Source organism: Cydia pomonella, chromosome 16 (assembly GCF_033807575.1).
Source record: "Cydia pomonella isolate Wapato2018A chromosome 16, ilCydPomo1, whole genome shotgun sequence".
Classification (NCBI taxonomy): Eukaryota; Metazoa; Arthropoda; class Insecta; order Lepidoptera; family Tortricidae; genus Cydia; species Cydia pomonella.
The window spans coordinates 20,723,218-20,750,698 of NC_084718.1; the positions used below are offsets into that span (position 1 = coordinate 20,723,218).

Consider the following 27,481-nt stretch of genomic DNA (forward strand, 5'->3'; position numbering starts at 1 on the left):
GGCAATTTTTTTAAATTCTTTGAATGCAGTTCGTAATGTTTTAAAAATAAGAATAAAGTCTTCAACAAAATTATTAACTATAATCTATAACGTTTTTGGCACTGTATTGTCAACATTATATGTAATATTTGACTATGAACTGAATGACTGTTTGTACCAAAATAAAGAGAAAAAAAAATGTTTGAAGCAGCTGTGTTTGTAAAAAAACACCCAGAACTTTTTAAGAAAGCTTCAGAAATATATCCAAGGAGTACGAGAAATCAGGACAGACTCGTGCTAGATATAGTTCCTAATAGTGCTCTTTTTATGAAAAATAGTTACCACATATGATGTGCATCAAATTTTTTAGCGCAATCCCAGACAATTTCAAATTTCTCCCTTTACATTTATCCAAAAGACAGCTTTATCAATGGCTCGAGGAACAAATATTTTATTCAACGAATTACCTCTTCGACAGGAATACATAATATATGTTACGAGCTGACGAGAACGTAGTCTTTAAGTTTAGTTTTAGTGGTAAATCTTAGTGTAGTTTTAAGATTACTTTGCATGCTATTGTGTAGCAAAATATGTTTTTGTATTGGATTTTTTACTTACCACCACCATTGTACAACTATTACTATTAAATCATAAATTATTTATTTGCGTGAATAGGGTCAGATTACAGTTCATGTATATACATAAAGTTTCTCCTAATTCAACCGTCCACAAACAGCATGCAAATATTAGATGTATATCATAAACTAAGTATTTATGACAATATATGTACTCTACATCATATTATGAATTATTTAAATAATCATTAAGCGAATACAACGTTTTATTTACCAGCCAGTCAGCAAGCATTTAATGTCAGGTGGCAACTTATTAAATATTTCTACACACATTGCAGGGCAATTTTTGTTAAAGATAGCAGATTATTAGGAAACTAAAACTAAAATATGACTACATAAAATCCAAAAGTTACAAACTTACACAATTTTTATACAATTGCAACTAAAGCAATTGCTATGTGTATGTGGTCCAAACATTGTCCACAGTGATAACTACTACGACTACTTCAGCACAACGTTAAATCATTATTTCCGACAATAAGTCACACTGAACTGAGTAAACAAGTTATGAGTGTTATCAGGGCCGGATTTAGGGGAGGGCAACCGGGGCTACTGCCCCGGGCCTCCACAAAAGAGGGGCCCCCCACAATAGAGAATTCGGTAAATTTACCATTTTATTTGGAAAAAATTTGGGGCCAGGGGGCCTCCACTCCTTTATTGCCCGAGGCCTCCAGACCTCTAAATCCGGCATTGAGTGTTATGAGTAATCTCTAATCTCGTGCGGTGCGGTTTGGTAGGTCACTGCTGGTCACTGTCACTGCAGCGCTTCGTGCTAGGGTTCAGGCGCGTTACTTGCGCTGATGTAAATTAATTTAATACTAAAGATTCGCTGCATATTTATGGGCTACTGGGTTCATTATTATTCTCCTAAGCCAATTTCTAGCCTAATTTCATTACAATAATTTGAGTTACAATTCATTATCTAAAAGGTGAGTAAGGGTAGAGCAATTAAGATTATCAGAATGTTAACGATTTTTGTTTAAGAGAATAGTTTTAAAAACAATCCTAATTAATACTGAAAAATATTAATGTTAGATAAACAACTAATATTGGGATAATCACATAACTAATAACAATAATTACGTCTGCACTATGCTTTATAAGAGGCTACTTTAACATACTCCAAAATCACGAAATAAGAAAACACATAATGATCTAATAAAAACAAAGCATTGTTCCTCTGTTGGCGCAGCTTCCGCACTATACCTCGCACTATATCGCCATAGGTCAAATATCGCGCTTTAATTTAATTTAGAGTTCTGAGTTTATGCACTTAAGGTGAGAGTTACAGATCAATCGTATTCATAATTTTCGTGAAAACGGATCTCAAAAGTAATACAAATTCTAGCAAACTATAACAGAAAAAGACTCCAAATAATCGATAAATAGTATAATTTTACTTTCACGCCGCCAACTGGAGGCAAGAGCGATAAGACTTGATCTAATCCAGTAGGGCTAAGATGGTCGGCTCTTTAATATTTGTCACCATGGCTCAAGTGGCTCAACGTTCTAACAAGTATGTAAGCGCGAAAGTGACGGGTATAGTGACAAGTGATAAAAATGGAACCATGCTGCCACCGCTGCACGCTGGGCTCGGCTTTGAGAAACCCAGCTCATTAAATAACGAGATAAAAATATTACGTGCGTCAATTATTTTGCCGCATAGGAATCACGTGTCAGATCAAGGGTTTCAAGGACGCAGATTAACACGCAGTTGTATAGTAAAAAAAAAATCTTGTTCTAAATTAACAAGTTTTTTTTTTTATTAATATGTGTTACTGCATCGGAGGGCTAACCTAAGACAGAAACAATTGTAAATATAAAACATTGTACTTACTATTATTACCTAAGTATCGTTATTTACGATTATTTGTGTATCGTATATTTAAATTGTATAAAAACAATATCGAATGTTGCCTTTGGAAACTTAAATCATGCTTGCAGTAAGAAAAAACGCCTCTTCTTTGACAGGGGTTTCGGCAGCTATTCCGTTCCATTTAGACAACTTATTAAGAACTATTTTTCAATCTTAAAAAATAAACGTGTTTAAATGATGAAGAGGTAAGTAATAAAATATGTATATTTTTATTATTCTTACATTACAGTGTGTTTTTATGTTCATTGCGACTTTTAAATGAAACTAACATTAACACGCATTAATAAGTAGAGAGTTGGAACAAGTAAAAATAAAAAAAAAACCGGCCTAGAGCATGTCGGGCCACGCTCAGTGTAGGGTTCCGTAGTTACTCTTCCGTCACAATAAGCTAAACTGGAGCTTAAAGTATAGTAAATTAACCAAGGCATGAAACGGTACCTTTCACCCGAGTTAAACAAATAAGCAAATTTGCATAATCAGTACCTAATGAAAGTAAGTAGTTTTACTATGAAGGGGAAACTTTTTGCGATAACTCAAAAACAGGTTAACTGATCATGTCCGCTATAGTTTTCATTTAATGTATTTCTTAAGCTCTACTTCCACGATTTTTTTCATATTTTTTGGACCTATGGTTCAAAAGTTAGAGGGGGGAGACACATTTTTTTTTTCTTTCGGAGCGATTATCTCCGAATATATTCACTTTATCAAAAAATGTTTGTTGAAGACCCCTATTAGTTTTGAAAGACCTTTCCAACGATACCCCACACTGTAGGGTTGAAACAAAAAAAAAATCACCCCCAATTTACGTGTACCCTAAAAAATGAAATTTTTAGATTTTATTGTACGACTTTGTCGGCTTTATTGATTTATATATTCATGCCAAATTTCAGCTTTCTAGCACTAACGACCACGGAGCAAAGCCTCGGACAGACAGACAGACGGACATGGCGAAACTATAAGGGTTCCTAGTTGACTACGGAACCCTAAAAAATGGAAAAGTTAAAAGCACTTGTTCGCGAAAACCAACTTTCTGCACGCTAAACAGCTACGTAAAGTAGCACTTTTTGAGCAACTGTAATAAAAAATAGCAATACCATTTAGAGCTCAAAATGTCATTACATTTAGTCTAATTTAGTTAAGTTTTGGAAGAGGAAACAGCTTAGTCTAGTACGAAACATCGTTTTTTGAGATTTTTACGAAGATTTTTCGCCTAATCTGGCGTTATCCTTATCGCCTTTTCACATTTCTTCTCGTCCTGAGCAGCAGGTATTATTATTAAGATTTTGTAGGCTATTATAGCGTAGGTATTTTCGCTTTTGTATGGGAATGACGTATCTGTTGCGTAGTAACTATTTATTAATCTGTGCTTTGATTTTGATGGCAATCGCTTCAGCATAATATATTCTAGGTTTATAGGCCTTTTGGAAAGAAGTTTTTTTTGTTAATGAAACTATTGAAAAAAAAAGGAATACCTGTAAACCTAGTTTTTCATTGTGTCAATAACATACTAAAAAAATATGGAGAATGGAAAATATTTAGAAGTAGAAAAACGTTTTCTATTTTTGTATGGACGATCACGTGGCATAGTTCCCTCGTCAGAATTACAAAAACTTAAAACGAGCCTTTACGATCGATGCGATACGCACTGTGCACTACGCACTGCACACCACTCATTTATATTACTTATGTAAATAAATGCTTTCATCACAATTACACGGTAGACGTGAGATAAGCAGCTTTTGACCTTATGCAGGAAGTACAGTACGAGTACGGTATGTTGGAATATATACATGTGAATCGATCGAAGTTATGGATAAGACTGAAAATTAAAACCAGCGAAAGGGATTCCAAGAAGGATTTGAATTTGAAAAGGGAATTTAGAATTTGTATGTGCCAGAAATAATAGAGAAGCTGATAGTGTCACGTTCCGTAATACGCACCGTTACAATAATCCCCTCCCGAGCGAAATCATCGCTGCACATAGTGCACTAATATTTAAAGCTAAACTTAGAAATGGCTTATAGATCATAGAGCAGGCGTTCTATGACCATAAAGAATTATTTTCTAGAAATAGTACCTTAAGAGGCTGTCAAAGTGTCAATACCTAAAGCGCGCACACTGTCTATTTGTATCGGAGTAAATGAGATAGCACTGTCGCATGTTTATACTGGGCCTGGGCAAGGGAATAATAAGAAAAATATTTAAATAAAAAAAGTGGATTATTTATTAGTGTAATATTTTACTCAACAGCGGTTTAGATACAAATGTTTTGAAATTGTGATTTTAATTGCAGACCCATAAGTCAAAACAATAAAGACATAAAACCGTTTAAATTGTGATTTTAAGACCAATCTTTGCAATTATTTTCTATCGAGCCGATTTCGTTCAATCATGTATCGAGTACAACCACGGTCTTTGAAATATAATTAATATGAACATAATTATATTTTTCTTACTTGACTAAAACAAATAGTCTTTCTTAAAAAACTGTTTAAGTAACATCAATTTCAAGGACAATGGGTGTTGACAGCCTCTTAAGCTAAGAATGTCACAATATTGTATTGTGTTTAAAATATTGACATTTAATTATTTATTACCAATAAAATATATTAATATGAATTAAGTACAATATTCGCAGCGCCAACCAGATATTCCAAGGTGACCGCGAGCCACATTCGGCGGCGAAGGCCACTGCCTCGGAATTATCTTTCGATCTTTATTGACAACAAGCTATTTTTAGAATGTCACCTCCGTTCCCCGTTGCAATCACAACTAATCGCAGAACGTAATAATTTGAATAAAAAGCTGGTTCGCATTTGATAATAAGTAATTTAATAATATACTCAGGTGAATGGTAATAGAATAACAAGAAGAAAATAATAGAAGACGAGTTGACAGAAAAACCATTGTCAAGAAAATGCGACATGTTGTCACAAGGGGGAGGGGGGGAGTCACAATCTTTATGACGTCTGTGCTGTGACGTCACGTTAACTTCATCAGTAACCGAAAATTTATTTAAATAATAATAATTCACTGTACAGTTATACTACGTTATAGTTTTTGGAACGATAATCTTTTTTATTCGTCTATGTAATTTCGTTTCCTTATCAGTTTTGGGTTATGAAATTACTTTTCTTTTACCAGAAGTACATATTTTGATAAAATATTAGAATAGAATAGAATAGTTTATTGCATATCACATTACAAGCATGGATGGAAAGGAACATATAGGTATACATGTGACACCCTGTAAGGGCACAGCAATATAAGAGGGCTACAGTAGGTGATTAAAATACAATTATTTCGCACATCATTAAATTAATATTACACATACATTCACGCATGATCATTTGATTGTATTATTACATTATTTCCTTACATAAACGAAGCACGGTAATATTTTCATTTACTGACTTTATCAAAATATTCATTGAGATTATTATAAAAACATCCATTAATTAAAAATAGCTTCAGGTGTTTTTTAAATTGACCTACATTGTCCAGATCTTTGATAGAGTTTGGGAGGTGGTTGTAGATTTTCATAGTCATATAATGTGGGCTACTTGTGACAAGTTTTAATTTTGAAAAAGGCACTTTTAGTTGATTTAGGTTGCGATTATTTCTTTTGATTTGAGTTGTATCTTTGAATGAATATAAGTTTAAATGTTTCCTAACGATTAATAATAAGTTACCTAATTCGATTTGCCGATTTCGTTGAAAACAAAATCGTCAAAAATGTTACGTCACACCGGAGGGGACGGGTTTGCCAAATGTGACCAAGTGTGACAAGAAGGGGGGAGGGGTCAAAACACCTAGTAATTCGTGTGATGTAATGAATGGTGTGTCGCGCTTAATAATAAAAACGTTCTGCGTAAGCAAAGGATTATATGTACTTACCATGATAAGCGTTTCATGATCAGATACAGAAACTGCAGTATCGTTGAGCGGCGATGGAGCGGTCAGCAGTGGGAGCTGTCTGCTGAGCAGCAGTGTGGCAGGCGTCGCAGCGCAGTGCGGCGGGACGTGTGGCGGCCTGGCGGGACGTGTGGCGGGACGTGCGGCGGGACGTGCGGCGGGACGTGTGGCGAGCAGCTGGTGAGCGCAACTGTGACTCTTGAGCCTGCTTTCTGTTAACACAGAACAGAATCGTAACAATCTAACACATTTTACAAATAGCTTTTGAGCCTCTCCTCATTCATCATAATCATGTAAATTGCAATCAGTATGATAGAAACAAATAGAAATAAGATATTTATAAGTACAATTGACATGTGTAATAGGTGTTATTATTGCTGTATACATTTTTTGATTAAAATTGAAGTACTTTTCAGTGCTTTGGTTTTAAAAGTTCATACCTATGTAAGTCTAAATATTTGTTGTGTGAGGTCTAATACTTTTTGTGAAACTTTTTATATTAGTTCCTAGTGTTCCTACAGATAAAAATGCACCCCTCAAGTTACTTAGTATATTAGACGCAACGCCCTAGCGTGTCAAACAACGCGAATCGAGGTCGTTATCAATGGAGGATGGACCGATCGCGGTGTGGGGTATGAAGGCGGGGAGGGCAGTCTGCGAGGCGGCCACGTCGCTACACTCGCTACGCGCCAGTCGACACACAGACTCCACGAGTTATAGACTAGGAGTCGGATACACGTTTCTGTATATTACAAACATTTGTATTGATTAGTGATAGAGCCCTGAATGCCTATTTCAGAAAAAAAAAACAATTTTGTTTTTTTTTCTGAAATCATTATTATTCTATCCATACATCCATTCTATTTTTGGGGTGTGGAATTATGGGGTAAAATATTTTTCACCACACCAGCTCGTAAATGCTCTCTTTATTCGTCAAAAACTTGAAAAGAATGTTGCATTTTATCCACGAGAGTAATTTGTTGATTATTTGTTATTTAGATTTGTTTTTTAATGTTTTAGATTTAGTGATTCCTTTGCGTTCTTAGTTTTAGCAAAATTATAGTGTTTCACTCAAATTTGTTAAACTTTCATGCCTTGAGGTTTCAATATGCCCGAGATTATGCTCAAGATTCCACTTTTTGAATCACTCGCTGCGCTCGAGGTTCAATTTTGCACCGTTTCCTTGTTCGGGTATCAATACTTGTAGCCATAAGATTTATTTATTCTTGTAATTCAAGTATAGTTGTCCTCGGAAATTTTCGGAAGCGTAGGTAATTATAGTATGTAAGTAACTATAATAGGTAGGTAACTATAATATCCGTAAGGTCATTTATGTGGTAATTCATTTATTTTATAGGAGATTTGACAGCATTAAACAGTAAACTATAAATAATCTTAAAAATAAGAATATAGACTACAAACTTAAAAGTAAAGGCCTTATTATAAATAAAAAAATCGGCCAAGTGCGAGTCGGACTCGCGCACGAAGGGTTTCGTACCATTATCTAAAAATGTTTTTTGTGTATGGGAGCCCCCTTAAATATTTATTTTATTTTGTTTTTAGTATTTGTTGTTATAGCGGAAACAGAAATACATACCTAATCTATAGAAATTTCAACTAGCTAACTTCCGATTTCGGTCGAGGGTGTGGTTGGGGGGAGGGGCTAAAGGGTAACTCTTTCATATTCCTAGGAATCTGTCAGTAATATCAAAAAGTGTTGTATGTACAAACTAAAGTATACAAAATTTCCTACAAAAAATAGGTTTTATTTTTTTGCCATATGCTTCCCAACTAATTTATGAGCTTCCCAAGTTGTGATACTACACATTTTTTTATTTTCATTTACTATTAGTCTTTATTTTCATCTTTCTAATGTATATAAAAAGTGGTTTAAAACATCTCCAGAGGTCAGAGAATATTTTACACGATTTTCATAATTGGACTGACGGCCCGATTCGAAGAATGATTCAGACACGTTTAAGATCTTGGAAAGATCTTTAAAAGATCGATAACTAAACGTCATGTCAAAATTGACGTTTATTTAGATTCCGCTGTGATCCCAATAAGATCTATCTACGATATTTCCAACGTCAAAGTGACATTGGTTGCCCGAATCGAGCTGCCTATGTCAATTATACGACATACAAACGATATCTAAATGAGAACTTATCTAAATCAAAACTTATCGTTATCGTATTTCGTTCTTCGAATAGGGCCGTGACATGTTAAAATCAAACTTCACTTCATAGCAAACTTTTCGTCATTAATTTGAATATACATACATTATATGTAACGGAACAAAAAGTAACTTACATTAATCTTATTTAACTTCCACACTTTAAAAGAAAAACGAAAATTCCCGTGTATTTACCCGCGGGTAGGTAAATAGCAGGTTCAAAGCTGAGGGTATATACAGTCAGCAAAATTATTAGCTTAGCATTAGCACCCGCATACATATTCGCATGCTTCAGTCGGGTCCGGAAATTAGCAACCGCCTCCTGATCTACACTGATGACGCAAACTCATTTACATTCGCGCCGACCACGCGTTTCGGTTATTTTATGCATTGAATTCGAATATTTCAAATTCAATCATCTCAAATCAACCAGCGGATGACCAAGTTTGCAAGATTATTTACAAATATTTACAAGATTTGGTTATCGGTTTAGACAAGTTTAGCCATTGGTATGATGCTGCTGTATTTCTTTGTTTGTATATACATAAGGAGTGGTTCAGTAAAAAAGTGGCAGTAAATTATCTAGTATATTTTTTTATTTTTTACTAATTATGTAGCAGTTTATTTTTTTCAGTAATCTGTAGGTACATAAAATACTATACTTTTACAATAAACTTCCTAATATTATAACTGAATTGTCTGTTAGTAAATTTAAAAATTATGTAAAACGTAAGCTTATCTCTAAAGCCTTTTTTTTTAATACTACGTCGGTGGCAAACAAGTATACGGCCCGCCTGATGGTAAGCAGCCTCCGTAGCCTATGTACGCCTGCACCTCCAGAGGAGTTACATGCGCGTTGCCGACCCTAAACCCGCCCCCCCTCGTTGAGCTCTGGCAACCTTACTCACCGGCAGGAACATAACACAATGAGTAGGGTCTAGTGTTATTTGGCTGCTGTTTTCTGTAAGGTGGAGGTACTTCTCCAGTTGGGCTCCGCTCCAGATACGGAATGACATCCACTGGCTGTGCCCTACCACACACAGCGAGATGACATTCACAATGCCCATACCTCTCTTTTGGACGTAGTTTAAGGACGTACCCGGGTCCAGCATAGCACACATGCCTAGTATAGCACACAAGACTACATGAATGATGAAACACCGTGGGATTAAGTGTGATTGTAAATAATGAATTATTTATTGTTATATTAATAATGACGAAATTGATAATTCAATGTATTTTTTGACATTTAGACTTTATTCTAGAAAGTTTCTAGACCAGTATTTTTAAACAATTTTGGTGTTTGACGATCCTTTTGTGAAATTCTTATTATTAAGTTTACCATATCTATAATAATTCAATGTTTTTTTTTTAGAACAATAATAACTGCATCAATAAATTCTCTGATATTTAGATTAAGATGATATTTGTAAAATTAGACGATTTAAAAGTGCTTGGTGCTAGGCCTATTTGACTTTTGACTTTGACTATATAATAATAATAATAAAATCATATAGAAAAATATCAGATTGTTTGAGTTTTCTCATTTTTATTGCACGTACTTCGTAACTTTGTGTACAATAACAACTTGATAATCTTCACCTGCCGTTTTCCACGATGCCACACTTGAATCTCAATTTTCACAACTAGCTAGTTGTATGCTATTAGGAATATCATCTTACGAGTAAATTAAATAAATAAATAAAAATAAATAAATATTATACGACATTATTACACAAATTGACTAAGTCCCACAGTAAGTTAATTGTGGCCCGTCCCCGCGCCTGGGTGGTATGCGTAATGCAATCTCCCTCTTTTTTTTAATACCACGACGGTGGCAACCAAACATACGGCCCGTCTGATAGTAAGCAGTCATCGCAGCCTATGGACGCCTGCAACTCAAGAGGTGTTACATTCGCGTTGCCGACCCTTTAAAAACCTGTACCTACACTCCTTTTTTGAAGCACCCCATACTCTATACCCTCGGGAAAATCTCGGAACGGAGCTCATTCCACAGCCAGAGCGCCCGCGGGAGGAAATTCCTTTTAATTAAACCGCACAGTACGCGACCATTTAGGTTCTAGGGAGATGAACACCCGCCGACGGCGAGCGGTGCGGTGATAGAAAGCGGCCGTTGGCATAATGTCAAACAATTCCTCAGAGCACAGCCCATTGTACACCAGCGGTAGAACACAAACAAAGAGACAAAGTCTCTCCTAAGGTTCACTTCTTTCACTTTTATGGTGCTTCTCGTGACCGTACATTTCGCTCTACTGGCAATCTCTCTCTTTCTATCCCCACTCATAGAACAAGCTTCATGTCTAACTCTTACGCCATTCAGGCAGCACGTCTCTGGAACGGTCTTCCCCCGACACATTAGAAAAGCTCCCAACAAGTTTGCTTTCAAAAAATCTGTGCGTGATTTATTTGCTGGCAGTTTAAAGATCAATTAAGTATCAGTCTCACGAATCGGTTATGTAATGTATGTATGTGTCTTTATGTATTTAAGTAGTTTATAATTAATTTATGTGTATTAGGACTCTAATTCTTTCAGTAACAATTTCTTTTAGTTTTAAACGCACCGCCTACAATCTTTTCTGCTTTGCCCTAAGGTTGACTGGTAGAGAATGCCTCATGGCATTAAGTTCGCCTTTTGTACATTAAGTTTTTCTTTTGTGCAATAAAATTTTAAATAAATAAATAAAATACCGCTTGTAAGTTTATTAGGATCGTCGACGATTCGTATAGCGCGCCTTTGGGCTGAGTCGAAGGGTCCAAGATACAGATACAGATACAGAATTTTATTGGTAAAATAAAGGTACATCTTACAAGTCAAAATAACATACAATTTTGCAACTAATAATTATAGATTCAATAAAACAAATCAGTAATAGAAAACAATAATAATATTTCGTTTCACAGTGTTGGGTCAATGATCTTTGGCTAAGGTTATACACATGGACTTCATCAATTGATTAGCATGCGTGTTCAATAAGTAATAATTTAAGTTTTTTTTTTTTTAATAAGAGGCTGTCAATACCTAAAGCGCGCACACTGTCTATTTGTATCGGAGTAAATGAGATAGCACTGTCGCATGTTACTGGGCCTGGGCAAGGGAATAATAAGAAAAAAATTAAATAAAAAAAGTGGATTATTACTGTAATATTTTACTCAACAGCGGTTTAGCTATAAATGTTTTGAAATTGTGATTTTAATTGCAGACCCATAAGTCAAAACAATAAAGACATAGAACCGTTTAATTGTGATTTTAAGACCAATCTTTGCAATTATTTTCTATCGAGCCGATTTCGTTCAATAATGTATCGAGTACAACCCATGGTACAACCACGGTCTTTGAAATATAATTAATATGAACATATAATTTTCTTACTTGACTAAAACCAATAGTCTTTCTTAAAAAACTGTTTAAGTAACATCAATTTCAAGGACATTGGGTGAAGTGAATTAGGTACTTTAGTGTGATGGGAGTGAATAGTATCACAGTATCATATCATCAAGCTGGCATCCAAGTGCTCCAGCGATTTATATAGCAGAAGTCTTTCCCCGAGTATCGCCTAGCTTTATTGAGCACACCGAGTTTTTTGGATTATGATAGTAATTAGTGGGTCTTGGTTGTCACCTGGCGAAATGAAAGTAAGTATGACATTGAAGGTCGTCGCCCTTGATCGATCGATGCCTAAAGTTAAAACCCACCCTCCCACGCGCCCCGCCAGCCTGCCGCCCGCCCTCAACTACACGCTTCGGGACTACTATATCATACACAAAGGATGATCAGATTCACTTTCATTTCATCTTTAATACTAAATCCAAATATACTTCTTGGTGTTAAGATTCGTACGTACCTAATCCGTCGTGTGATTTCTAGGAAAATGAAGACTGGCGCAAGCCTCTTATTGCAATATTTGCAATAATATATTACACAAGGCCGCAAAAATACCAGACCACGATCTTATTTGTAGAGCCATATATGTTATGTATATGTTTGCGGCCTTCGAAGAGTACATATTACGAGGGTTGTTTGAGAAGTAACTTGATTTGATATGAAACAATAATGATATTGCCAATGTATTTATTTTATTTCCGTACGTGATCCCCCCAAATTGCTACGCACTTGTCCCAAAGTCCCAACGAATCTGCAACTTCTCTATGCCTTCACGGAAGTGCGTCTCTTCAAGGGCCTCGAAATACGCATTAACCTCCCGTGTGACCTCCTTATTGGACTTAAATTTTCTATTGAGCACCCCGAGCTTCTTAGAGGCCAGTTTGGCTTTGAGTTCTAAATGACCCTGAAACTGGACTTCGTTCGTAATGTCGACACCGAGTATCCCGATACTCTTGGAAATGGTAAGGGGAATGTTCTGGAATTTTGGCGCTAAAACAAATGGGGTTTTCTTAGCGGAAAACGCGCAAACTTGTGTCTTACTGGGGTTAAACTGGACGAGATTACTTTTACCCCACTCGGATACCTTTTTTTAATGAACGAACCTGCTCAAGAGAGGCCTCGATTTCGGACACAAGTTGCATTCTGTATTCCAACACCTGCTCACGAGAGGCATTTGCACGACCTGTGTAGAAGCTATCACCTGTGCTGTCATCCGCATAGCAATGGATATTGCTAGTCAATAGCATATCATTGATATGAAGGATGAATAGAGTAGGTGACAGTACAGATCCTTGGGGTATGCCGACGTTAATAATATAATAATTCGGGATTCTCTGCCTCTGGCTTGCCTTGGCCGGTCAGAGTAGTCTTTAGAGCTATAATATGTCCAGAGTGCCTACCGCGAACCACGTTCTACGTGTTGCCTCCCTGTCACACTTAAGAGCCCTTAATCCTTGGAGCGTTCTCCGATTTCACGAAATAACGCTCGATAGATGGCGTTGGCGCTCGGTACGCGAGCGCCGGCAACGCGACGCGCGTTTCAATGCAGACTATAATAATCTTGATAGTTTTCAATATAATTTCAAGCAACATTAATTTTAGTGTTATATGATATCATATGGGCACTCTTTATTTTATTTTATATGCACAGTAGTTTTTTTATGTACACTACTACTAAGTGTACAGACTACAGAGTGTACTATAACCCTTGCTCTTTATTCTGTCTCTTTCACACCAATGGAAACTGAAGAAGTTAGTAAATGACTGCAGGTATAAATAAAGTATATTAGTGCGATAGAGAGACAGATAGTGTTTCGTTGTCGTATCGTAAACGATTGGCATGTTGGCCACACACTTGCTTGGTGCCTAGCCAAAATACCAATCGTTTGCGTATATTAGTGCGATAGAGAGACAGTAGTGTTTCGTTGTCGTATCGTAAACGATTGGCATGTTGGCTACGCACCCATGATACCTAGCCAAGAAGCCAATCGATTGCGCATATTAGTGCGATAGAGAGACAGATAGTGTTTCCTTGTCGTATCGTAAACGTTTGGCATGTTGGCTACGCACCCATGCTGCCCAGCCAAGATGCCAATCGTTTGTGCATATTAGTACGAGAGAGAGACAGATAGTGTTTCGTTGTCGTATCGATTGGCATGGTGGCTACGCACCCATGCTGCCTAGTCAAGATGCCAATCGTTTGCGCACATTAGTGCTATAGAGTTTCAGGGTTATTTGAAATCACGTTAGGGTTTGTATTATTATTTATGACCCGAATGAAGTCCATCCAGGTTCTTATGATGGAGTCAGGAGTTGGTCACCAGAACTCCTAATCTACTCATTATAATTCCATCGTGCTTGGGCTCAAAAGATTTGCCCTGACGAACACCATCGATCTAGATGAGGTCCAGGGTCTCATGACGGAGTCAGGAGTTGGTCACCAGAACTCCCCAGAACTCCTAATCTACTCATCATAACTCCATCGAGTTTGGGCTCAATAGATTTACCCTGATGAGCACCATCAATCTAGATGAAGTCCAGGGTCTCATGATGGAGTCAGGAGTAGGTCACTAGAACTCCTAATCTACTCATTATAATTCCATCGTGTTTGGGCTCAAAAGATTTGCCCTGACGAGTACCATCGATCTAGATGAAGTCCAGGGTCTCATGATGGAGTCAGGAGTTGGTCACCATAATTCCTAATCTACTCATCATAACTCCATCGTGTTTGGGCTCAATAGATTTGCCCTCACGAGCACCATCTCTATTGAGCCCAAACACGATGGAGTTATGATAAATAGATTACGAGTTCTGGTGACCAACTCCTGACTCCATCATGAGACCCTGGACTTCATCTAGGTCGATGGTGCTCGTCATGGCAAATCTCATGAGCCCAAACACGTTGGAATTATAATGAGTAGATTAGGAGTTCTAGTGACCAACTCCTGACTCCATCATGAGACCCTGGACTTTATCTAGATTGATGATGCTCGTCAGGGCAAATCTATTGAGCCCAAACACGATGAGGTTATGATGAGTAGTTTAGGAGTTCTGGTGACCAACTCCTGACTCCATCATGAGACCCTGGACCTCATCTAGATCGATGGTGTTCATCAGGGCAAATCTATTGAGCCCAAACACGATGGAGTTATGATCAGTAGATTAGGAGTTCTGGTGACCAACTCCTGACTCCATCATGAGACCCTGGACCTCATCTAGGTCGATGGTGTTCGTCAGGGCAAATCTATTGAGCCCAAACACGATGGAGTTATGATGAGTAGATTAGGAGTTCTGGTGACCAACTCCTGACTCCATCATGAGACCCTGGGCCTCATCTAGATCTATGGTGCTCGTCAGGGCAAATCTTTTGAGCCAAAACACGATGGAATTATAATGAGTAGATTAGGAGTTCTAGTGACCAACTCCTGACTCCATCATGAGACCCTGGACTTCATCTAGATCGATGGTACTCGTCAGGGCAAATCTTTTGAGCCCTAACACGATGGAATTATAATGAGTAGATTAGGAGTTCTAGTGACCTACTCCTGACTCCATCATGAGACCCTGGGCCTCATCTAGATCTATGGTGCTCGTCAGGGCAAATCTCATGAGCCCAAACACGTTGGAATTATAATGAGTAGATTAGGAGTTCTAGTGACCAACTCCTGACTCCAGCATGAGACCCTGGACTTTATCTAGATTGATGATGCTCGTCAGGGCAAATCTATTGAGCCCAAACACGATGAGGTTATGATGAGTAGTTTAGGAGTTCTGGTGACCAACTCCTGACTCCATCATGAGACCCTGGACCTCATCTAGATTGATGGTGCTCGTCAGGGCAAATCTATTGAGCCCAAACACGATGGCGTTATGATAAGTAGATTAAGAGTCCTGGTGACCAACTCCTGACTCCATCATGAGACCCTGGACTTCATCTAGGTCGATGGTGCTCGTCATGGCAAATCTCATGAGCCCAAACACGTTGGAATAATGAGTAGATTAGGAGTTCTAGTGACCAACTCCTGACTCCATCATGAGACCCTGGACCTCATCTAGATCGATGGTGTTCGTCAGGGCAAATCTTTTGAGCCCAAACACGATGGGATTATAATGAGTAGATTAGGAGTTCTGGTGACCAACTCCTGACTCCATCATGAGAACTTGGACTTCATCCGGGTCAAAAATAATAATGCAAATGCAAACCCTAACGTAATTTCAAGTAAAAATGCGTTTTTCAGAAAATCGCAGCCAAATAACACTAGACCCTACTCATAGTGTTGTGTTCCTGCCGGTGAGTAAGGTTGCCAGAGCTCAACGAGGGGCGGGAGGGGGTTAGAGTCGGCAACGCGCATGTAACTCCTCTGGAGTTGCAGGCGTACATAGGCTACGGATACTGCTTACCATCAGGCGGGCCGTAAGCTTGTTTGCCACCGACGTAGTATAAAAAAAAGGACCACTGAAAATCCATCAATAAGCGAGAGTGAGAGTGTTAAGCATAGTGTAAAAAATGAACTTTTATTAAGATTTTCTAATCGCAGTATATAGCACTTCTCGGAACTCCGTAGCTGATTACGATCGCAACGAATGCCTGACAATCGAGCACAGGTCCGTCCTCTAAGCGCGCTCCGCGCGGACTGAGAGCGGGGCGTCGCTGCTGCGTGATTTATACGTGTTTTAAAAAAATATAAATTTACGGCAATGTAGGTCCCATAGTTATGATTTTTTTTTTATAGGTTAATCTAAAGTTACAGTTTGCTATAATATTATTTTTAAAGCAAAATATGCGTACAATTTGCGGAAAAAAAATATAATAAAACCCTGTTTTCGCCAAAAAAATGAAGAAAACTCGGAAGGTATTTTATCAGTTTTTTCAAATGAATCTTCGATTGTTAATCATTCCAGCCCCTCGTACGAGATATGTTGAATCAAATTGTAGTCATTCATGTACCAAATGATTCTTGTTTACAGCAAAATTGAGAACCGAAACGCCACATCTCACTGCAAAATTTGGAAAAGACTCCCAAAAAAACTCATTAAAAAAGAGGTTTAAAAGAGAAAATGAAAATTTGAACTGTTGGAGCCGCTAGTTTAGGAAACGATTATTTAAGTACGTTACCAGTTTATGAATAAATACTAATAGTTACGTCGTAATCTTGAATGAAAAAGGAAGCATTTTACAAAATACGCTCGTCTGTAGGAATAAGGACTCTTAAGTACGAATTTACAAGTGTGACAAAGAGGCAACACGTCGAACGTGGTTCGCGGTAGGCCCTCAGAGGTGGAAGTGAAACATGTTACAGTTTCCCAATGCGATAGTGTAGGCAGGCAATTAACGTAGGCATGCAATTGAAATTGACATAAAAAAATACTAATAACTTATACTACTTCTATAACTACTATAACTAGGTATAACTATTATACAACTAAGAATAACACACTTGTGGGGGCGAGTCACCGTCTGCCGGAAATAAAATTGGATACCGTTTTATGAGGCAGGCGTCCGGTTTTTTATCCCATAGCCCATTGCTTTCACCCAATAGCCCAGTTCATTATAGATTCCATCAACTCTCAAATACAGTGTAGTCCTTACACCTTGGCAGGTGCTGCCTCTGCTGTGTGCGTTCTATGACACGGGCAAGGGCAGCATCCGCTCGGTGTACCCCTTACATTTCATTAAAGTGTCAAAAGGGCCTCTACTTCGTTTTGGATTCGGCTCCGCGCTCGCCTCCCAAAGGTCCGGAACACCATTGTTCCGTGATTGGAAAAATATAATAATTCATATGTACTCGTATACATATAAATAAATATTATAGGACATTATTACACAAATTGACTAAGTCCCACAGTAAGCTCAATAAGGCTTGTGTTGAGGGTACTTAGACAACGATATATATAATATATAAATATTTATAAATACTTAAATACATAGAAAACACCCATGACTCAGGAACAAATATCCTTGCTCATCACACGAATAAATGCCCTTACCTTTGAACCCGGGACCATCGGCTTCGTAGGCACCCACTTAGCCAGACCAGTCGTCAAACATACCTATTAATAATTCATTTACCTATCAATTCATTTACAGCTAATGAAACACAACTGAGTAACTGATAGCAATGTGTATTTAAATAACTAAAATAGAGGATAATTAATAAGGAAATAAAAAATATACATAGTAGGTACAAGTATGGCATGGTATAGGGAAGTACAACTGTAAAATGAAGTAATGAAGACTTGTCCTAAAACTTTTTTTATACAGGAGGCAAACGAGCAGACGGATGACCTGATGGTAAGCGATTACCGCCGCCCATGGACACCTGCAACACCAGAGGAATTGTAAGTGCGTTGCCGGCCTTTAAGATGGGAGTACGCTCTTATCTTGAAGGTTTGAAGATCGTATCGGTCCGGAAACACTGCAGGCGACAGTTCATTCCACAGTTTAGTTGAGCGAAACTTAAATAGTTAAACATAAATGACGCTGAAATCACTCAACATCAGTACTTTCTATTTGCTGATTACCAAACCCCATTATTAATATTGCAGTTCAATGTAAATAAGGGTTGACAAATATACGGTACATACCAGAGGCCTTACTCCTACAGACAAGCGTATTTTGCTAAATACTTCCTTTTTTGTTCAAGATAACGACGTAACTATTAGCAATTGTTCAAAAACTGATAATGTGATTAAAAATACATGTGTTAAACCAGAAGCTGACATGATTAAACTTTCCATTATCTCTTTTTAAACATAAAATAAATGAGTTTTCTTGGGAGTCGTTTAGTTTTCAAATTTTTTTGACACATATCGTTTCGGTTTTCGATTATGCATTAACAAGAATTATTTGAGCCAAGAATGATTACAACTCAACTCACCATATCTTGTACGAGGGGCTGACATGATTAAAAATCAAAGATTAATTTGAAAGAATATAGGTATATAATACCTTTCGAATGTTCCTCATTTATTTGGCGAAAAGAGGGTTACATTAGAAATTTTCGTCTCTTAAACCTAATAGAGTTGCCCGGGGCATCGTCCCCAGAATGCTTGCTGCATTTCCCCGTTGGATTGCCAGACTTAGTATATAATATTATTGCAAACTATGACTTCATGTTGACCCATAAAAAATCATCAGTATAGGACTTAAATATGTCGTTGTCAATATATATTAAAAAATTATAATATATATTTTTCTATCAGGCTGCACCGACGCCGCGCGCTTAATAGGGGATGGACCTGTGTTCGATCGTCCGGCATTCGTTTCGCTCGTGACCAGCTACATAGTTCTGAGAAGTTCTGTATTGACTGAGAAATTTGATCCTAAAGTGATCACAAGTACACAGTTAATTATTAAATTATTACGCTTAGGTTATGGAACTTCAGCTTTACTTGGATTCTGATTAGGGTTTGCATTATTATTGTTACTTTTAATCTGGTTGGATCCACATGGATCCACATGGATCAAACTCTCATGATGGGGTCATAAGTTGCTATCAGAACTCCTAATGTACTCATCATAACTCCACCGTTAAATCAAGTGTCACCGGTGAGGCTGAACAATTATTGAAGCATCTACAAAAAAAAACCGAGGAAAACTACGATGTCTTGCGATACGATGCTTGGGATACATCCTGTCAGGAGGTCAGTTGAACAGCAACCGTATGAGAGCGTTCAAGAGTATGCATCTGAACATCATTTAGAGGAGATGGTAGAAAATTTTTGGGAGACTTGAAGACAGAGTGGAAGACAATTTTGAGAGATGGATCGGAACGACAGCGAGTCAGCGGAACTGCATGGCTTTGCTGATGCATCAATGTCAGCCTACGCAGCAGTAGTCTACAGCAGAGAAATCCAATCAGATGGAGAAGTCAAAGTATCACTTATTATGGCAAAAACTAAAATGTCTTCGATGAAAAAACAACTCACTTTGCCCTGTCTTGAACTGAGTGCAGCACTGCTACTAAGTCAACTACTGAAACACGTCGCTACAGCTATGAGAATCGAGAACAAACATACGCATATTCAGATTCAAAGGTAACCTTAGCCTGGATTCTCGGTGACCCGATGAAGTGGACAACATTTGTGAAGAACCGAGTCATTGCAATCAACAACAATATAGATACTACATGGTCTTACGTGAACACTAAAGAAAACCCCACGGATCCAGCATCGAGAGGAGTCACACCTGAAAAATTAAAAGAACATCAGTATGGTTTCAAGGGCCAAAATTTTTAAATCAAAGAGAATGGAGAAGAGAACCCTGTGAAGTAGAAGATACAGATCTAGAAACAAGAAAATCTATCAAATGCGCAACTACTACAGTGTCAGAGAAGAAAGAAGATTTCATTCTTAATATTGCAAACGCATTGAGAAAACTCATCTCAGTCACAGCCTACTGCCGAAGATGGCTTATCTTAAAAAACAGAAATGTAAAAGAAAACTTACCTATGTAACTCATGATGAGCGCGAAGAAGCACTTACAACATGTATCAAGCTTTCACAACAACTTGAAATTCCAGAAGAAATTGAAGCTCTGAGACATCCAATTATCCTATCAAAGAACAACGTACAAGTACCACTTTTACTTAACGACGCACACAAGAAGACGTTGCATGGATGCCCTCAACTGATAACAACATATCTTAAAGGAAGATACTGGCTGATTGACGCAGGAAACACTATAAGGATATGTGAGAAATTGGTTCCTGGCGCTAAACAAAAAGCGAAGACAGTAAATCAAGTGATGGGCGACTTATGGACTAGGATCAAACATATTGAAAGTATATATAAAACATTGATTTTTATGGACCCAAAGTGGAGCCATTTCGATTTTTTCAAAATTTCAGTGCATGTTTTCTAATACAATTAAATACATTTGGCATCTAAAAGCGATTTAAGTGATTTGATTTAGGTGTTCTTTGAGCTGAAAATAAATGACATGCCTATTTCCAATACAAATGTCTGGATTTCAATTCGAAAATCATGAAAATTAGCAAATCTTTACGATTTTTTAATGACTAGGTAAATGTAAATGCAGTATTCAAATCAAACATGAAGTGCATGTTAATCATGTTATAATACCTAACGGATACTGTATTTATTGAACAATAATATTAAATAAATACCATTTTTATACGTAGCTTTCAAGCATAGTTTCATCATAGTTTGTGGGGGTAGGAAAATGACACCATTTCCAACTTCGGATGGATGCTGATGGAAAACAAAACATTAAAAAAAAATTACGACAACGGTTTTCGTATTTAAATGTCTCATAGTACACCCTCGATTTTTTCATTGAAATCATGACCATGCGGCTACACAAAATAATTCATTTCGGACGTTTTCATATGGAATAACTCGAATATTCAAAATTTAAAAAATTATTCTGCAAGTAGGCCTCAAGGGCTATTTTACAAGTCCATCCAACATTTATAGTAACATCATATAGTGTCATGAAAAATACATAACAACATTTATGAATACAACAGCAAATACCTGGGTAAACATTATATTATAATAATCTTAAAATAAATAATTACTACAATACAATAGGGATGTATAGTCTCTATGGTTATATTTTATATGGAGTGCCCATTTCCATGTTCCCGGCGGGGAGAAATAGGAATACACCCAATATTGGTGTGTTGTGTTCCCATTTGTCCCCGCCCCAAATAGGTAAACAGATAAAATTTATATGCAGTATCTTTTCCCATATATCCCGGCGGGGACAAATGGGAATACACCCATTATTGGTGTATTCTCATTGTATACTAATGTGTGCAGGCTGCATCTCTTTTTAGAAGTTCCTCATTATCTCATTAAGGACCACGCACCTTCGCAAGTAGCGGGAGAAAGTTTTGAAAATATTTACTACTATTTAAAAAAACTTATAATTTTAACTATTTAATATACAAAATCTGTTGTTTTCAACTCATGAACTTGTCACAATAATGCCATGGCCATAACAGAGGTAAACAGTCCTTATTATTTACTAGTCTCTGGTTGTACGTATGTATATTATCGTAACACATACACTCTAATTACTACCATATAATATAACACTAAAATTAATGTTACTTGAAATTATATTGATAACTAATTAAACCAATATTATTCATGTCTGCATTGAAACGCGCGTCGCGTTGCCGGCGCTCGCGTACCGATCGCTAACGCCATCTATCGAGCGTTATTTCGCGAAATCGGAGAACGCTCTAAGGAATAAGGGCTCATATTGTGCGGTGACTCCTGCAATATCTATCTACAAGTACAATCTAATGAATCGTGAATGAAAATGAATCATTGCGGCACCTACGTTATCGACATTCATGTTCATGACCTATCTCCAATGTTCGCAAAAATTACAATCTTATAAATTCCGTATTTCTTGACGTCGTATTAAATGGAGGAATAAAGATTGCTTGTATTTAGGCTTTCTTCTTCACATTAAATACAAGTAAACAGACCTCCAAACAGCCGTTAGTTAGCAATGCCATGCATCATGTTCTCGTTTGATAACAACGCTGATTTCTCCTATTCCATAATCATATTTTTCCGCTTGTTTTATAAAAAAATAGATAGGTATTGTTTATCCTTATAGGTTTGTGCTCTTTCATGTGGGGCATTATTTTATGTCTTGCTTATTTTATGTGAAATTGCATCTATAAAGACAAAATGATCGAAATGAATTGATGAATAATAATATTGTGTATTAGCCATTGTGATTCACTGACCTATTATTGTCATCTATAAAGACTAACTATTGTTGTAAATAATTCATGCAGCAATTATGATTGTTATTAATTATGAAAATAACTTATACCGCTACTGAAGCAAATAGGTAAAAAAAAAATTATAAATAAAATTCGAATAATACTCACAGCGATACCATACCGATCTGTCAGTGTTAAAAGAGAATTTTTTGGTTAAAAAAATGACACTTTTGACACTGACAGATCAGTACCGTATCCGTGTGACATCTTAGAAGTATTGATCGAATTGGGCCGTATATTACAACAATAAGTCGGAGCGCCGCGATCGTTCACCTTCACATTACTTATCAATGCACATTGCAATGTCAATGCTGACATCCTCATCGGCGAAAACAACTCCGATAGGCCCGATATTATATTATCACTAGTGTAAGTACTTACGTGTTCAGTAATAAGCTTCCTGCTTGGCCACCGACAGCGCCGCAAATAACGGGAAATTTTCAGGAATATTAATGGCGAATATCACCACGTTGTGGTGAAGTGATAAGAACAACAAGCGACAGCCGGGTGTGGGACGCTCGGCGTCGGGGAGTGTCGGGCGCTCGCACAGTACCGGCCGCGGCGTCTCGGCGGCCTGTCGTGTGCTCGATCCCATCCGCGGCACCGTGACGCGACCCGCCCCTCCGCCGCCCCGCGAGTGCAAACCCAAACAACAACCACGTGACTCATCTTGCAAGGATTTTGGTGAGTTGAGTGCACATGCAACACGAGTGTAAAAAGAATGCCGATTGTAGTGATTGAATGTCTGATGAATTGTACTTTTACGTATAATGTTTCAATCACTGTTTTCTCTCTTATCAAGCAACTAGTGTTATTTGCAAATAATGCGGTTAAATTTGCAATTAATAATGGTAGTTGATTTATTAGATAGGTCAGCTATCGTGCCATTGCGTAAGAAAAATCAGAAAACCTGTATTAGGATGGTATTCCAACTGTCTAATTTCTTGGTTCAATGTGTATTTGCATCTCACATTTTGCTTAATGAGAGAATGAGAGGCAACGCAATGCACATGGAACAGGTGGAATACCATCCTTACCTTCCTACCCATAACTACCTGACAGTTTCATTAAAAAAAAAAATTCAATGCCAGTTGATCCAATTTCTCAAATCAAAGACCAAAAGCTTCTAAGAAACCAACATAAGTGTTGGTAAGGGAGCTTACTGACACACAGACTCATCTAAATATCCATCCTGTAAGTATATTTTTTTCATCAAAACAAAAGAGAGAAATGATTATCTAATCTTTTTCTCATTATCATACGACTAAATAACCCAAAGTACAGTGTTAATGTGGATGTCATAAGTGCGTTTATTAATGCAAATTAAATTAAGTAATTAATAACCAAAGACTTTCTAAGAGGTTAATGGACACAGCTGACAGCTGTCTCACTCCACGCATTGGTGTTGCGATACATTGAGCAGGAAAATGCTAAAAGGTATTCCAATTTTTACTGTAGATAGATAAGTATGTCCTGTAAGTCCCCTGTTTAGGGTTCTGTAATTAAAAATTTTTTTCTGCAAGTAGGCCTCGAGGGCTCTTTTACAAGTCAATACAACATTTATAGTAACATCATATAGTGACATGAAAAATACATAACAACATTTATAAATACAACAGCCAATACCTGGGTAAACATTACATTATAATAATCTTAAAATAAATAATTACTACAATACAATAGAGATGTATAGTCTCTATGGTTAAAAACACATTAAATCTGGAGATATAAAAGGTCCCCAATGTCAGAGTACTAATACTAATAAAATTTGGAGGCGTAAAGTCTCTCCAAGTGTCAAAATAAAATTTATACTAAATAAATAAACCGCGTCTGGACTGTTAAACTAGTAGTTTGACACACACTTGGCCGGCTTTAAATAGCTATTCTAAATCATCAGGACTGTTATCAAATTAATTGAAATGTCCCGAATTATAAAGTGTATTCGACATTCGGAGGCCAAATTGTATGAAGTGTCTGCTAACGTTGTTTTGTTCGGTAATGTTGTGTTTGTGTACAGTGTACATGTCCTCGCTGCCGGCGGGCGGCGCCGGGCCCTCGGTGCTGCAGGCGCTGCTGGAGCAGCCGGCCAGCCTGCGCGAGCTGCTGGCGCGCCCGGCCCGCCAGCCCTGGGCCCGCGTGCTGCCGGCCGAGCCGCCCGAGCTGCCCCACTCCGGTATGTTTGTGTACAGTGTACATGTCCTCGCTGCCGGCGGGCGGCGCCGGGCCCTCGGTGCTGTAGGCGCTGCTGGAGCAGCCGGCCAGCCTGCGCGAGCTGCTGGCGCGCCCGGCCCGCCAGCCCTGGGCCCGCGTGCTGCCGGCCGAGCCGCCCGAGCTGCCCCACTCCGGTATGTTTGTGTACAGTGTACATGTCCTCGCTGCCGGCGGGCGGCGCCGGGCCCTCGGTGCTGCAGGCGCTGCTGGAGCAGCCGGCCAGCCTGCGCGAGCTGCTGGCGCGCCCGGCCCGCCAGCCCTGGGCCCGCGTGCTGCCGGCCGAGCCGCCCGAGCTGCCCCACTCCGGTATGTTTGTGTACAGTGTACATGTCCTCGCTGCCGGCGGGCGGCGCCGGGCCCTCGGTGCTGCAGGCGCTGCTGGAGCAGCCGGCCAGCCTGCGCGAGCTGCTGGCGCGCCCGGCCCGCCAGCCCTGGGCCCGCGTGCTGCCGGCCGAGCCGCCCGAGCTGCCCCACTCCGGTATGTTTGTGTACAGTGTACATGTCCTCGCTGCCGGCGGGCGGCGCCGGGCCCTCGGTGCTGCAGGCGCTGCTGGAGCAGCCGGCCAGCCTGCGCGAGCTGCTGGCGCGCCCGGCCCGCCAGCCCTGGGCCCGCGTGCTGCCGGCCGAGCCGCCCGAGCTGCCCCACTCCGGTATGTTTGTGTACAGTGTACATGTCCTCGCTGCCGGCGGGCGGCGCCGGGCCCTCGGTGCTGCAGGCGCTGCTGGAGCAGCCGGCCAGCCTGCGCGAGCTGCTGGCGCGCCCGGCCCGCCAGCCCTGGGCCCGCGTGCTGCCGGCCGAGCCGCCCGAGCTGCCCCACTCCGGTATGTTTGTGTACAGTGTACATGTCCTCGCTGCCGGCGGGCGGCGCCGGGCCCTCGGTGCTGCAGGCGCTGCTGGAGCAGCCGGCCAGCCTGCGCGAGCTGCTGGCGCGCCCGGCCCGCCAGCCCTGGGCCCGCGTGCTGCCGGCCGAGCCGCCCGAGCTGCCCCACTCCGGTATGTTTGTGTACAGTGTACATGTCCTCGCTGCCGGCGGGCGGCGCCGGGCCCTCGGTGCTGTAGGCGCTGCTGGAGCAGCCGGCCAGCCTGCGCGAGCTGCTGGCGCGCCCGGCCCGCCAGCCCTGGGCCCGCGTGCTGCCGGCCGAGCCGCCCGAGCTGCCCCACTCCGGTATGTTTGTGTACAGTGTACATGTCCTCGCTGCCGGCGGGCGGCGCCGGGCCCTCGGTGCTGCAGGCGCTGCTGGAGCAGCCGGCCAGCCTGCGCGAGCTGCTGGCGCGCCCGGCCCGCCAGCCCTGGGCCCGCGTGCTGCCGGCCGAGCCGCCCGAGCTGCCCCACTCCGGTATGTTTGTGTACAGTGTACATGTCCTCGCTGCCGGCGGGCGGCGCCGGGCCCTCGGTGCTGCAGGCGCTGCTGGAGCAGCCGGCCAGCCTGCGCGAGCTGCTGGCGCGCCCGGCCCGCCAGCCCTGGGCCCGCGTGCTGCCGGCCGAGCCGCCCGAGCTGCCCCACTCCGGTATGTTTGTGTACAGTGTACATGTCCTCGCTGCCGGCGGGCGGCGCCGGGCCCTCGGTGCTGCAGGCGCTGCTGGAGCAGCCGGCCAGCCTGCGCGAGCTGCTGGCGCGCCCGGCCCGCCAGCCCTGGGCCCGCGTGCTGCCGGCCGAGCCGCCCGAGCTGCCCCACTCCGGTATGTTTGTGTACAGTGTACATGTCCTCGCTGCCGGCGGGCGGCGCCGGGCCCTCGGTGCTGTAGGCGCTGCTGGAGCAGCCGGCCAGCCTGCGCGAGCTGCTGGCGCGCCCGGCCCGCCAGCCCTGGGCCCGCGTGCTGCCGGCCGAGCCGCCCGAGCTGCCCCACTCCGGTATGTTTGTGTACAGTGTACATGTCCTCGCTGCCGGCGGGCGGCGCCGGGCCCTCGGTGCTGCAGGCGCTGCTGGAGCAGCCGGCCAGCCTGCGCGAGCTGCTGGCGCGCCCGGCCCGCCAGCCCTGGGCCCGCGTGCTGCCGGCCGAGCCGCCCGAGCTGCCCCACTCCGGTATGTTTGTGTACAGTGTACATGTCCTCGCTGCCGGCGGGCGGCGCCGGGCCCTCGGTGCTGCAGGCGCTGCTGGAGCAGCCGGCCAGCCTGCGCGAGCTGCTGGCGCGCCCGGCCCGCCAGCCCTGGGCCCGCGTGCTGCCGGCCGAGCCGCCCGAGCTGCCCCACTCCGGTATGTTTGTGTACAGTGTACATGTCCTCGCTGCCGGCGGGCGGCGCCGGGCCCTCGGTGCTGCAGGCGCTGCTGGAGCAGCCGGCCAGCCTGCGCGAGCTGCTGGCGCGCCCGGCCCGCCAGCCCTGGGCCCGCGTGCTGCCGGCCGAGCCGCCCGAGCTGCCCCACTCCGGTATGTTTGTGTACAGTGTACATGTCCTCGCTGCCGGCGGGCGGCGCCGGGCCCTCGGTGCTGTCCCACTCCGGTATGCACTTCCACACTTCACACGTCAGTGGACCTTATCTCTTTGCAATAAGGTATACGAATCTTCAGGTA

General features: G+C 41.0%; 2 protein-coding genes across 3 annotated transcripts in view; one reads left to right on the top strand and one right to left on the bottom strand.

Annotated features, from left to right (window-relative positions):
* Window positions 1-23,277, bottom strand: part of LOC133526191 (uncharacterized) — a 43,255-nt gene extending 19,978 nt beyond the window's left edge. Inside the window, exons 1-2 of one of the 2 annotated variants that reach the window (XM_061862697.1) lie at window positions 23,138-23,277; window positions 6,388-6,617 (exon numbers count right to left, since the gene is read on the bottom strand). In XM_061862697.1, the coding sequence (XP_061718681.1) occupies window positions 6,388-6,390 (3 nt within the window). In that variant the 5' untranslated portion in view covers window positions 6,391-6,617; window positions 23,138-23,277. Of the gene's footprint in view, window positions 1-6,387; window positions 6,618-6,950; window positions 7,539-23,137 lie in introns of those variants that run through there. The other variant, XM_061862698.1, reaches the window with a different exon arrangement.
* The window catches only part of LOC133526644 (uncharacterized), a 29,305-nt gene continuing 14,706 nt past the window's right edge, over window positions 12,883-27,481 (top strand). The window contains exons 1-8 of the mRNA XM_061863338.1: window positions 12,883-12,946; window positions 19,188-19,322; window positions 20,014-20,194; window positions 23,238-23,440; window positions 24,774-26,096; window positions 26,150-26,305; window positions 26,494-26,666; window positions 26,716-27,337. Of these exons, the coding sequence (XP_061719322.1) occupies window positions 12,883-12,946; window positions 19,188-19,322; window positions 20,014-20,194; window positions 23,238-23,440; window positions 24,774-26,096; window positions 26,150-26,305; window positions 26,494-26,666; window positions 26,716-27,337 (2,857 nt within the window). The remainder of the gene's footprint in view (window positions 12,947-19,187; window positions 19,323-20,013; window positions 20,195-23,237; window positions 23,441-24,773; window positions 26,097-26,149; window positions 26,306-26,493; window positions 26,667-26,715; window positions 27,338-27,481) is intronic.